This window comes from Hoplias malabaricus, chromosome 11 (genome assembly GCF_029633855.1).
Source record: "Hoplias malabaricus isolate fHopMal1 chromosome 11, fHopMal1.hap1, whole genome shotgun sequence".
Classification (NCBI taxonomy): domain Eukaryota; kingdom Metazoa; phylum Chordata; class Actinopteri; order Characiformes; family Erythrinidae; genus Hoplias; species Hoplias malabaricus.
Genome location: NC_089810.1, coordinates 9,399,048 through 9,412,247, shown reverse-complemented (window position 1 = coordinate 9,412,247; position 13,200 = coordinate 9,399,048). Strand labels below are relative to the sequence as shown.

The 13,200-nt window shown below is 45.1% G+C and overlaps 1 protein-coding gene across 1 annotated transcript in view; it reads right to left on the bottom strand.

The window, feature by feature from the left end:
* Positions 1-1,698: 1,698 nt before the first annotated feature.
* uacaa (uveal autoantigen with coiled-coil domains and ankyrin repeats a) overlaps positions 1,699-13,200 on the bottom strand; it is a 14,051-nt gene continuing 2,549 nt past the window's right edge. Inside the window, exons 3-11 of the mRNA XM_066685589.1 lie at positions 12,455-12,495; positions 11,745-11,795; positions 9,597-9,683; positions 9,453-9,480; positions 9,321-9,358; positions 5,673-7,037; positions 4,758-4,898; positions 2,048-2,113; positions 1,699-1,904 (exon numbers count right to left, since the gene is read on the bottom strand). Of these exons, the coding sequence (XP_066541686.1) occupies positions 1,833-1,904; positions 2,048-2,113; positions 4,758-4,898; positions 5,673-7,037; positions 9,321-9,358; positions 9,453-9,480; positions 9,597-9,683; positions 11,745-11,795; positions 12,455-12,495 (1,889 nt within the window). The 3' untranslated portion in view covers positions 1,699-1,832. The remainder of the gene's footprint in view (positions 1,905-2,047; positions 2,114-4,757; positions 4,899-5,672; positions 7,038-9,320; positions 9,359-9,452; positions 9,481-9,596; positions 9,684-11,744; positions 11,796-12,454; positions 12,496-13,200) is intronic.

Below are 13,200 nucleotides of genomic sequence, written 5' to 3'. Positions count from 1 at the left end.
TTGATCAATGACAACTGGTGTAATCCACAATTACTTGTAAACTACAGCAGCTTCACAGTTCCAGTGACAGACGAAGAAGAAGCAAACACGTCTTGGCTGATCGACTACATTTAGTGTAAGGGGGAAATTGGGGATGCGTGGTTTTGTGCCAAACTATTATATTAATGGACTATTCCGAAGACATGTGAAACGTATCTGTGGAAAAGTCTAATCCCCCTGATTTCCCACTGAATTGAACCTGGAAAAAACAGCACTGTCCTCAAATATCACAAAGTGAAACAAGAAGAGTCTGGGACGGTATCAGTGTGCTGCTCATGTGTTTCAAATCAGAGAGTAAAGCTCTACTTTAAAGTGATTTCAGTGGAGACGGAGGGAGAGTGAAGTCACAGGCCGTCGGAATATACCGAGGAAAGAGAAAGGCGGAGCCACTTAAAGCCAACACTTGTCAGGGGGCCGTTAAGTGCCACGTTGTGATCTTTAAGCGCACTGAATAATACGAGTGAAACCAAACCAAAAATCAGCCATGTGGTTCTGGTTACTGCACTGGAAATCTGATTAGAGGCAAATCTCCAGCCCCATTGAGAAGGCGTTCACCGTAATTACTGGGAACAGCTTAGACAGATCAGACCGCAAAGAACTCGACTCGAAACCAATGTTGTGGTTTGCTCTGCTTTTAAATATGAACCAGGACTCGCAATAATGGCCCGAGCATGGAAGTGGGTCTCAACTGAACAAATTGAGGTGAAGGGGTGCAGGAGGGGAATGCGTCTGGCTCGGCTTCAAAGTTAAACGGTGTATTAAGTTTCTTTTTCCTGCTGAAAATCTCCAGCCTTCGGTGAAATAAAGCATACTGCCTCGCTGCCAAAAGGTTCTTCTAAATAATATCACATGCTTTCACAGACTGTAGCAGTGGTGCAGCTGTCCGGGGCCAAGAAAATGAATAAAACCACATTGGCCACAATAACTCCATTCAGCCGTGGAATGGAAAACACACGCAGGTGTGAGAGTAAGCGCAGGGCTTAGCGCTACCCTGGGCCGGTGTCGAAAATAAATCTTATTAACAGAAATAAAAGTGCAGATGAATGACTGTGTTGAGGTGAGGGCAAGGCTACAAGCATCATTTCTCTGGTTACACTTTAAATGAACACCAGATGCGGGGAGGCTCTGGAGAATGTCTACGAAGGTTAACCACATGAGATCTCGCTGGAAAAAAAAACACCAGAGCTAGTTTTTTTTGAAAGGGGTGCGGAGGTGGGTCAAGGGGTAGATTTCATCGACTGCGCAAACACCGACGTCCTTCTTATAGAAGACCCTTAATCTTACATATTATTACAAAACGTTGAGCAAATTCAGACTACACTCCGCGTTTAAGCTCCTCTCATTAGTCAGTACTAATCCGGGAAAGTGGCTTTCAGGGTACAGCGAGAAAAGGCCAAACATCTATGAATTCTTGGTTCGCAGCACAAACCACAAGAGGGCAGTCCAGTTCCTCCAGCAGCAACATGAAACACTTCAGAAAGCCTCTCGATAGAGAAGCTGGAATCAAAGACCATGGCAAGATCAGAAGAAAAGCCCCAAAGGTCTATATCATGGAGTGATGTAAATTTCGCACATTTTGAAGATGAAAAAAAAACCCAGACGTGGAAGTGCTTTTAGGAAGATTATTAATTTTACAAAATATTTTTTGTATTAGTTATGGATTTAAAAAGCGTGTGCTGTTTCATACACAACATCATTAAAAATCATTAGTACACTGAACATTTCACGTGGCTTAAAATAATTAATCACAGGCACGTGTATCACACACACACACACACACACATGCATGTAGATCAATACACACACTCCTGTCTCATCTGGGCAATCTGAAGCAGTGCCAGTCTGGCCTCCTCATCCATGTAGCCCTGCAAACAGAGCACAACTGTTCAAATAAGCGTCTGTATGCTTTTCGGAAGCTGTTAAGTTGTTGTTTGATCATAGTTCATATCAAACCTTTAATGAGGGGGAACGTACACAAGCAAGCATTCGGATAAGTGTTAAATCCTACCTGTGCTGCGTTCAGGAGACGTGTGCGGTACATGGCAAGAGCTTGTTTATAGCGCTTTTCAGAGTCCTGGATAGAGAGGAAATAAAGTGAGGGAAAAAAAATCATTTATGCATATTTAATTCTTGCCCTGTGGAGTAACCAATCTCTCTCTCCATGTGAAATATACGCCTCCGTTACTTGGGGTTATTTGCCTGGTTGTGTTAGCATCAAATGCATCATTTTACACTCCGTGTCAAACAGTTTAAACCCCACAGGGTCGGTTTCCCGTTTGTTATTGTCTTGTTCAAAGTCCACATCTGACAGCACCCAGTAAAACAGAAACCTAAAATAAAAGCAGGAAAGACAGTAGGGTCACCCTTGGGGAGACTGCTGTAAAAAAAAAAAATACAGGAAAATGATGTGAAATGTTTTCTTTTATCCATCTTCTGTAACCGTTCCTTTCTGAGCAGTGTCACTGTGGGTCCTGATGCCATTCCATCTCACCTCTGGACAATTTCGCACATCCAATCCACCTATTAACATGGGGGAAACCAGCACAGACACATAGAGAACACACCAAACACCTTACATACTGTGGTATGAGATCCAAGAAGCCAAATCCACAACCAAGACGGCACGGTGGATTAGTGGTTAGCACGTTCGCCTCCCGGCGCTGGGATTTTGGGTTCAAGTCCCATCTGGGTGGAGTTTCCATGTTCTCTCCGTGTCTGCGTGGGTTTCCTCCGGGGACTCCGGTTTCCTCCCACAGTCCAAAAACATGGAGGGTAGGTGAACTGGCTTCTCTAATAACTGTTCTCAATTATGCATTGATCCTTTTCACAATCCTTCTTGAGAGATAATACTAAACTGGACAAGACTACAGAGCAAAGATTAGACCACTATTCAGTGCACTGCACCAGATCCTTTGTCCTTTTCTTTGGACTCTCCCCACAGTTGTTCTGTAAGGATTAGCTCAGAGGACTGGGCCGTAAAGAGGCTTGATTCTGTGGTCAATGAGCAATTTTGGATGTATGTTTTAGATCACCGAAGTTCTTGGATATCCAACCTCAGACTTGCTTTAGTTTTTGGCAGAAAGATTTTCCTTTAAAAGTCTCCTGGTTCTTCATGACGGCATATATTCAACAAGCTCTAAAGCTCATAAGAGAAAAAGGATTACAGAGCATTCACCGTGCTTTAACAGGGTCAAGCTATTATTGTGTCATCTGACCACAGAACAGCACAAGTTAGCCACTCTTGTTTTAGATTAAAGAGCTGATTTCACTCTTTCAGACGTCTTCTACATCTCCTTCATCCTGATCAGGGTCCAGGCCTACTCAGAGTCACTGGGCAGACAACTGCTGTACTGTTTATTTTATAGCGACCTCACCTACCAACATGTCTCTTTAGAATGTGGGAGAAGCCCAGAGCAAGAGAAGGAAACCCATGTAGACACAGGGAAAACATACCACATTCCTCACCGTAACTAGAAGTGAGAATCAAACCCAAACCTCAGAGACCGCGGAGCACACTTAGCACATTTAACCCAATCCGTGCAGTGAAACACACATAAACATACACCAGTGAACACTAGGGGGCAGTGAGCACGCATCCCTGGGGAGCAGTTGGGGGTTAGGTCCCTCGCTCAAGGCCACCTCAGTCACGACCTGCCGGCTCTGGGGATCGAACCAGCAACCCTCCAGTTCCCTAACCGCACCACCATCCGTGCAAGGGTCCAGATATTAAGGATTCTGGTTATCCTTAAAAAACTCACAGCATTAGAGTGATTAGAGTGAATGTGCATTGGAAATTCAGAAAAAATTGGAGGCCAAGCTAGTGGATGAAACCACATACCGCTATTTAATTTCCTTTACGTCTGATTGTTATCAGCCGTCGTCACAAAAGAGTAAAATATAAAGCAAGTCAGGTCTATATTTCCTCTCAACCTCAAGCACATATAAGAAAATATCTGTGAGAAGTCATTTGGGTCGCTGAAGTTTTTTGTCTGAGTAATTTCATCTCAATGGCCACTCGAAAATGTAATTTAGTGCCAGCCATCTCGATTCAATGTGGGCCCTCTTGACACAACGCGAGACAATTTCGTGCTAGCCTCCAGCAAATGGTTGAAATGGCAGAGAGCTTGCTGGGAATTGTTGGTGTAAAAAATCAGCTAAGGTGAAGGTGTCTCTGGACGGCCGGATTGCGGATGCAGGCAGGTGTGGAAGCCCGGGTGAGGTGGCTCCGTCTCTGAAGATTCCCCCAGCAGCTCGGAGGCGTGGGCTAGTGCCGGCCCATTTCCAGCATCATGAAGCGGAACGAAAAATGTCCCTGTGTGCACCAGCACAATACACTACCGAATAACTGCCTGAGAGTGGTGGCTCACATTATTATGCCAGTTCCTCTCGTTTTTCTTCAAAAATAAAAAAGCTATCATCTGTCCATTCTTCTATTCAAATCATGGTGTCTGTGAATGACAGGCAAGGCAAGAATCTGAAACAAAAACTCAAACTGAAACAGCACTCATGAATACAAATAGAGTCCTAGGTTCATTTGGTTTGTGGCACCAATCAGGCATTCTTCAACCTCCAACAGACCATCAATTAGTAATCACCATTACAATTAACCACTGTACTTCTATGTGCAGAGATAAAACGGCACACGTTCTGGTTGTACCTCAAGAAAATCCCTGAAGTGGGAGGAGGTTTTAGGACCATGTTCTGTGGGGGTGACTGACCTCTAGCTGCTGCTGCAGGCTGTTAATGTGTGCCTGCAGGGTGTTGCTGTCTGACTGTGCCAGTCCACAGGGGCTACAGTGGGCTGATGAGCTGCTCTCAGGTTCCCTCTGGCTCTCTGCCTCAACCGCAATCTTCATATCCTGGCATGGACAACAGTGAGGATAAGCCACAAGCCTTTATTTACAAAATAAAACCCTGTGAAAATGGAGTAATGTTACATAGACACTAGTATTTAAAAATACAATATGAGTACATACCTCAAGACATTCTCACGATATTAAAGGGGACAAGTTGTGCAGGAGGTAGTGTCGCAGTCAAACAGCTCCAGGGACCTGGAGGTTGTGGGTATGAGTCCCGTTCTGGGTGACTGTCTGTGAGGAGTGTGGTGTGTTCTCCCTGTGTCTGCGTTGGTTTCCTCCAGGTGACTGTCTGTGAGGAGTGTGGTGTGTTCTCTCTGTGTCTGCGTGGGTTTCCTCCGGGTGACTGTCTGTGAGGAGTGTGGTGTGTTCTCCCTGTGTCTGCGTGGGTTTCCTCCGGGTGACTGTCTGTGAGGAGTGTGGTGTGTTCTCCCTGTGTCTGTGTGGGTTTCCTCCGGGTGACTGTCTGTGAGGAGTGTGGTGTGTTTTCTCTGTGTCTGCGTGGGTTTCCTCCGGGTGACTGTCTGTGAGGAGTGTGGTGTGTTCTCTCTGTGTCTCCGTGGGTTTCCTCTGGGTGACTCACACCACACTCCTCACAGACAGTCACCTGGAGCAGGACTTGAACCCCCCACTCAGGACCCTGGAGCTGCGTGACAGAGATACCACCAGTTGTGCCACAGTGCTGCCCGAAAATGGTATATGTCCCCGTAAATACATCCACAAACGATACGAATTGAATATAGAATAGAATAAAACAAACAAATATCATCTTCAAACCTTCTTTTGTTCTTCCGAAGCACCTGGAGATATGCTCCCGGAGGGTTTTATAGTTGTCTTCATATTCTCTGTCAGGTTTCCACTAATTGCTCCATCCTTTCTGTCCTGAGATACCTGCTTAGACAGAGTCTCTTTCTGAGATGGAGCAGTGCCTGGATTTTCGGCTGCCCCCTGTTGCACCTGAGCCTTCAGAAAGGTTTGGCACATGTTCTTGCTCTCCTCCATCTCTTTCAGAGTGAGCCTGAGCTGGGCCAACTCCATCTCTTTCTCCTCCAGCAGGGCCACAGGCACAAACCTGGCCTGTAGGGCTCCTTGCAGCGTGTCCAGCTCAGCTTTCTGTTCCTGAAGCTCTGCAAGAAGTCTCTGGTTCTCCTTCTCGGCTCGTTGCTGTCTCAGCAGAGTGTCTTGAGCCTGAGCTTCTGCTTGCTTTAGCTTAGCACTGAGAGAGTTGCTCATGGCATTGTGTTCCTCTATGCGGATGTAATCCTTCTTATCCATCTCCTTTTGAAGAGTTTCACTTGTGAGGTCAGTCATGGTGGACTTTGGAGATTTTGGCTGCCACTCATATGAGGTTTGGATGTTCTTGGATGGCATTTCTTTTCTCTTAGTCTCTGCAGCAGACAGGCTAGCCTTCAGCAGGTTCATGTGCTCATCCTTGCTGATGTAGTTGGTCTTGTCCATTGCTTGCTGAAGATCCTCGCTGGTGAGGTCTGTCATAGTGCTCTTCTGCGATAGAGTCTGCCATTCTGAGGGGGTCTGTAAGTTCTTGCAAGTCATCTGAGTTCTTCTTGCCTCCAAGGATGCCAGGCTAGCCTTGAGGGCTTTTGTGAGCTCATCTTTGCTCCGCAGTTCCTCATTGAATCTGTGTACCTCCTGCAGAAGCATTCCCTGCTGTTTTCTGTGTTCTTCCACCTCCTTCCGGCACCGGCTAAGCTCCCCTTGAGCTCGTTCCAGCTCAGCTCCGGCCTCTTCCCTCTGGGATCGAGCCTCGTGCAGCTGTACTCTCAGTTCCTCCACTAAGTTCTCACGTACAGCCACCAGATGGGCCTGCATCTGCCGGACCCTTGCTTCTGAGCCAGCCATCCTACGCTGGACCTCCCCAAGTGCCTCCTCCAGCTCCCAGGCTCGTCCATGAGCCTCCTGCAAAGCTCGCTCACTACTCCTCCTCAGCTCGTCATACTCCCGAGCCCTCAAGGCCAACGCAGCGTCCAGCCTCATCACCTCCCCCTCAGCTACCTCCTGTCTCCGCCTCACCTCCCACATCTCCCGCCTCATAGCCTCTGCCTCGCTAACAATTATCTCCACTGGTCGGGGAGGTAATCCCACTGAGGCTGGTGGCGCTGAGTGAGGGCCAAGGTGTCGAACCTGAAAGAAAAAAGCTAGAGTTTACTTGACCTGCCGTGAGGAGCTAAACAGCCAGTGAGCTCTAACCCGAGCAGACAGACTACACTGACTCAGCAGAGCATCTGGTTTGTATTTGTTTTGTTGTTTGCTGAGAAGCCTTAGGGATATTTTTTGTTTAATGTTTATGTTTGCTGTTTGCATGCATGTTCTGCGCTTTGTTTTTGGTGGATAAAGTTGTTACATTGTTTGTTTTATAAAATATCAGAATCTTAAGTTACTGTTGTTTACAATAATACATATGTTTACTTTTTTTTTCGTTTCTACTGAGCGTTTGAAATTTATGCTACAATAAAATGTTAACTATTATTTTGTTGCAACAGTATGTTCTTGAAATTAATTAAATATATTTCAGTGTTTTGTCAGGTCACTTAGAATACTTCATTCATTTGTCTGTAACCCTTATCCAGCTCAGGGCGGTGGTGGGTCTGGAGTCTACCCGGAGTCACTGGACACACCCTTCATGCACCATTCCTTTTCCATTCCTCCTCATAGACAGCCACCTGGCGTTTGGACCCACAACCCCAGGACCCTGGAGGTGTGTGACAGCGACACTACCTGCAGCACCACTGTATACTGCACGCCTAAGTTGCGATAGAGTGAGCACATAAAAATGACAGAAAGAGTCATCGTGAGGCCTGTTATACAGTCACATAATCCTCAGTCTACTGGAGAATCATCAACTTGATGTTGTTTGAGGCATGAGAAGAACTGCAGCTTGTGTCATTTTTAGCTTCAGTGTAAGTCTACAAAAGGCATATAAAGAGTGAAACATATAAATGTATTTGACTAGTAGTATTTTTTAACCACACATCAGCTATTTGGTAGAGAGGTGATTCTCACATCTGGTCATTTCTTTCTAATTTTGAGGAAACTGACCACTACAGTTGACCCTCACAAAATGTTTTTGGCTCACTTTCACATACAACTAAACATTTGGAAATGTATTATTCATCATATCACAATCTATATTAAATTAAAGGAACAATAAGGGCTCAGGCGGCACGGTGGTGCAGCAGGTAGGTGTCGCAGTCACAGAGCTCCAGGGACCTGGAGGTTGTGGGTTTGATTCCCGCTCCGGGTGACTGTATGTGAGGAGTGTGGTGTGTTCTCCCTGTGTCCGCGTAGGTTTCCTCCGGGTGACTGTCTGTGAGGAGCGTGGTGTGTTCTCCCTGTGTCTGGGTGGGTTTCCTCCGGGTGACTGTCTGTGAGGAGTGTGGTGTGTTCTCCCTGTGTCCGCGTAGGTTTCCTCCGGGTGACTGTCTGTGAGGAGCGTGGTGTGTTCTCCCTGTGTCTGCGTGGGTTTCCTCCGGGTGACTGTCTGTGAGGAGTGTGGTGTGTTCTCCCTGTGTCTGCGTGGGTTTCCTCCGGGTGACTGTCTGTGAGGAGTGTGGTGTGTTCTCCCTGTGTCTGCGTGGGTTTCCTCCGGGTGACTGTCTGTGAGGAGTGTGGTGTGTTCTCCCTGTGTCTGCGTGGGTTTCCTCCGGGTGACTGTCTGTGAGGAGTGTGGTGTGTTCTCTCTGTGTCTGCGTTGGTTTCCTCCGGGTGACTGTCTATGAAGAGTGTGGTGTGTTCTCACTGTGTCTGCGTGGGTTTCCTCCGGGTGACTGTCTGTGAGGAGTGTGGTGTGTTCTCCCTGTGTCTGCATGGGTTTCCTCCGGGTGACTGTCTGTGAGGAGTGTGGTGTGTTCTCTCTGTCTGCATGGGTTTCCTCCGGGTGACTGTCTGTGAGGAGTGTGGTGTGTTCTCTCTGTGTCTGCGTGGGTTTCCTCCGGGTGACTGTCTATGAAGAGTGTGGTGTGTTCTCACTGTGTCTGCGTGGGTTTCCTCCGGGTGACTGTTTGTGAGGAGTGTGGTGTGTTCTCCCTGTGTCTGCGTGTGTTTCCTCCGTGTCACTGTCTGTGAGGAGTATGGTGTGTTCTCCCTGTGTCTGCGTGGGTTTCCTCCGTGTGACTGTCTGTGAGGAGTGTGGTGTGTTCTCCCTGTGTCTGCGTGGGTTTCCTCCGGGTGCTCCGGTTTCCTCCCACAACCCAAAAACACATGTTGGTAGGTAGATTGGCGACTCAAAAGTGTCCATAGGTGTGAGTGTGTGAGTGAATGTGTCTGTGTTGCCCTGTGAAGGACTGGCGCCCCCTCCAGGGTGTATTCCCTCCTTGCGCCCAATGATTCCAGGTAGGCTCTGGACCCCCCCGCAACCCTGAACTGGATAAGTGATTACAGATAATGAATAAGGGCTCAACTACGCACCTGTGCAGATTCCATATGACTATATGAGTCATCTCTTCCTGGAAGACACAAATATAACACGTTTAAAACACAACTCTAAACATCATTGTTTCTAGAACACTATTCATTCTAATCTTAAGGTCCCCCACCTACCATCTGCAGAGCGGCTGACGTGCTCCCTCTGTAATTTAGAGAACATTAATTTCTAAGGGTTTTCCACAAATGATAAAGCATTTCTACTTGATGAAGAATAAAGTAGTGTTTGGAGTTGGAGTCTTTATCACACAAGAAACTCACAGGATGCTGTGGAGGAGGAACTCTCTCCTGCTTCATAACTCCAGTGTTGGACCAGTTGATTCCAGAGGGTGGGCCTTTGACCGAAGCCTTTAAAATATAGTACAAAAATATTACACAAAGTGGATTTCCAAACCATTTTTAAAGATGTGAATAAACTCCAAAGAGGTCTAATGTGAAATGTAGAGAAACCTGTTGTAGTAAGTGAACATCTGAAATGTTTCATGCCTCTAATTCCTCTGCGTGGTACCTACATTACTCTGATCCACTGTACTCTGACGTTTTGCTTTTTAAATTGGGCAAAATTAGTACCTGGAACTGCATAATTTTAGTAGCTGTTTGCTCGTGGTTCCAAGTACGAACGCTAATGAAAGGTGTGACAGTATCCTGATTTGTCTGAACTGATGCACGGAGCTGTGTTAAGTCCCAAACAATATCATTAACATGTAAATATTCCTGTTAGTGATGGTGTTGCAATGGCACCTGCTACATTTCAGTGGGGAGAGTTATGGTAGTGGAAAACAAACCATGTACCAGGGAAGAAAAAGCGAATTGAAGTGTGCATACCATGCAGTAAAAAAGCAGCATAAATGAAAGCTCAGCGGACAGAAGGTTATTAGTTTTTAAATGGTCACCAATGGCTTGGTGTCTGAGACCGTGTTTACAAAACAATTTATGAGCCAAAACATATATTTTATATGGTTTCCTGGTGGGGAATTAAATACAGGAAGATACCTGGCTAAGTATTATCCAAAAAATGGGTTTACCACTCTAACATTACATACAAAATACAAAGCATCTAGGCTGAGTGTAGGAACAACGAACCATTTGATATCAAATCACTGGATGCTTTGACTTACTCAAACCTGCAGCAATGCCCTTTTTTTAATTCTTAAAGGCCAAGCACCAGCGATATGAAAGTGTCAAACAAATAAATACAGTGGAATCTGAGTTCCTAACTTGTGTTTATTGATAGTCAGAAAACATGTTATTTCTTACTAATTGAAGGAATAAGGTTTAAAAGACCGTTGGTCCCCCCCACGGTGTTGGGAAACTCTAATAGGCGTCTTGCCTGTGACGTAGATGGTGGACAACAACTCTAGAAGCTGCACTTAATTTAATGCAAAATGACGAAAAGGTGTGTTGTTTTTGGCTGCAATCATTCAATGTACAGTGGGACATCTGTGAACAAATGGCCCAAAGATCCCAAAATATCCAGAAAATGGACTAATTTTGTCAACTTTAAACGGGCACTTTGGAAAGGACCATCCGCTCACTCCGTTATCTGTAGCTCATTTCACTGGCGCTTTTCCAACAATATGGGCATGTAAGGACACCAACGAAAGGTGTTCAAGAGCCTCTGTAACATGGAGGTAAACAGGGTAAGGACACTCACTCCGCCTGTTTTAGTTGGTGTTAGTTAATGTTAGCTTGACTCGCTAAACTCGGTGGCTCAGATTATACTCGGCTACGTAGCTGCATTACGGAGGTTTATAGTGTCGGATGAGTTCGAGTTCGACTTCGATCACATTTACAAGAATAACGGTACCTCTAAATTTGAGTTTAGCTTATTGCTAGGCTATTGTCATGAATAATGTTGGTTATTTAGCTAGACACTGTCATAACAGTCAGTCATAACGGTGTTTTACCGTGGCGTTGTTCAGCTGTTGTCCACCAGTGACGTCACGGCTGCGTTTGAGAATTTCCGTAGCGAGCTCGGGTTTTTCCGTCAGTTTAATAAAATTGTCAGTTTTAAAGCAAATTAAGCTGCTATTTTCATTTTAATTCATACTTATATCTGTCAGTAACTACAATAATGTGAAATATTCATGGAGGTCATTAAGTGGTGCTTAGCCTTTAAACTGCATTTATACCTTGTATATCATTCAGGCTCCTTCAGAATAAGCAATCAGCACACAGCTACTCCACAACAAACAGATCATTTCCCTTTACTCCTTGAAAAGAGTTTGTGTTGAGGCAGAAAACAGGTTTGGAAATCAGTTTGCTTTGCCAGGCGCCTGGGACACCTACAGTACAACAGTGATCCATTCAATTTTTCCTTTTCCAATTCGGTCATGCTAAGGTCAAATCAATAAGATTAAATCCCTAATGGTTTATGTTTAAGATGCTGAAGGGCAACATTCTGCTCACTTGTGCAGGCAGCTTCCTCATCTGAGCTTGAGCTTCAGTATTCATTAACCTCTGTGGAGAAAAACATAAAGCATATTCATTTTCATTATTGATTTTAACATGGCAGAGTCTGAATGGCACTCATTTTCAAGAAAGCCAGCTACAAAGCGTGCACCAGAGCAGTTACTATAATTCATGGCTATTAGCAGAGAGAGCTCTAGATCGCAGTAAGGTTTATAAACAAACAAGTACACCTTAAAACAATTTGCTTTTTGTAAAAACTACTGTCATTTATTTTACATTTGTTACACGTAAGCGTCTACCATGAGAAGGGGATTTTAAAAAATCAGATTCAGGTAGTTAGCACAGATGTGTGTTGTGCTGGCACAAGTGGATCAGGCACTGGAGCACTGAGAATGATCTACCCCCTGCTCTGTGGTGGTCCTGATCACTGAAGATCAGAGTAAATGGGGGCAAACAAAGTGTGAAGACAATCAAGTGGACTACAGTCCAACGACAAAGTACCACTATAAAGTGAATAGGGCTGACCAAATGGACTATGAGTGTACAAACAAGAAACTGGCTTTAATGTTCTGGCTGATGTGTGCATGTGCCATGTGTTTATATGTTTGTTAGCTAGGAGTATGATGCCAGTATTTGAACTCACATTAACTGATGCTCAGGAGAGAAAAACACACATACCTGCAATACAGTTGGACATTCATTCTTACCTGCTGCTGAATTTTCTGTGCAGCTCTTGCAGCCTCCTGAGCTGTAGACAAAAAAGAGAGTAGTGTATTTATCAGCTAATATTTGGTAGATCCCAATTTTTGATGTTTTTTAATATTTTATTTGCTATATTTTATTCATGTACTCTGTTGGTGTTGCTTGAAGCCTTCCACAGATGCGTCTCCATCATGACCTCCGTTATCAAAAACACACTGTACTGGTGCCTCAGAAGAGGTGTAATGTATTTAATGTATTCACTAGTGACCTACATTTCATGTGAGAGCCAGAAAAATGAACAGATATCCTCACCTTTCTCTGTTAATGTGGTCACTCTTAGACATGTGTTAAAAGTGTCTGACAGAATGTAACACTTGCCTTACACACACCCACACAGTTCTGTAAAAAATAAAACAACTATATTCTATCTAATGGAGGGCGAACACCAGGGATCAGTAATATCAAACCATTTGTACTTGGATTGTACTTACACATATTATTTATCGACTTTATTATGTGTGAGATCATATGTAATTTTTATTTTTGGTGGCGCAGCAGGTAGTGTTGCAGTCACACAGCTCCAGGGACCAGGAGGTTGTGGGTTCGATTCCGCTCCAGGTGAGAGGAGTGTGGTGTGTTCTCCCTGTGTCTGTGTGGGTTTCCTCCGGGTGACTGTCTGTGAGGAGTGTGGTGTGTTCTCCCTGTGTCTGTGTGGGTTTCCTCCGGGTGACTGTCTGTGAGGAGTGTGGTG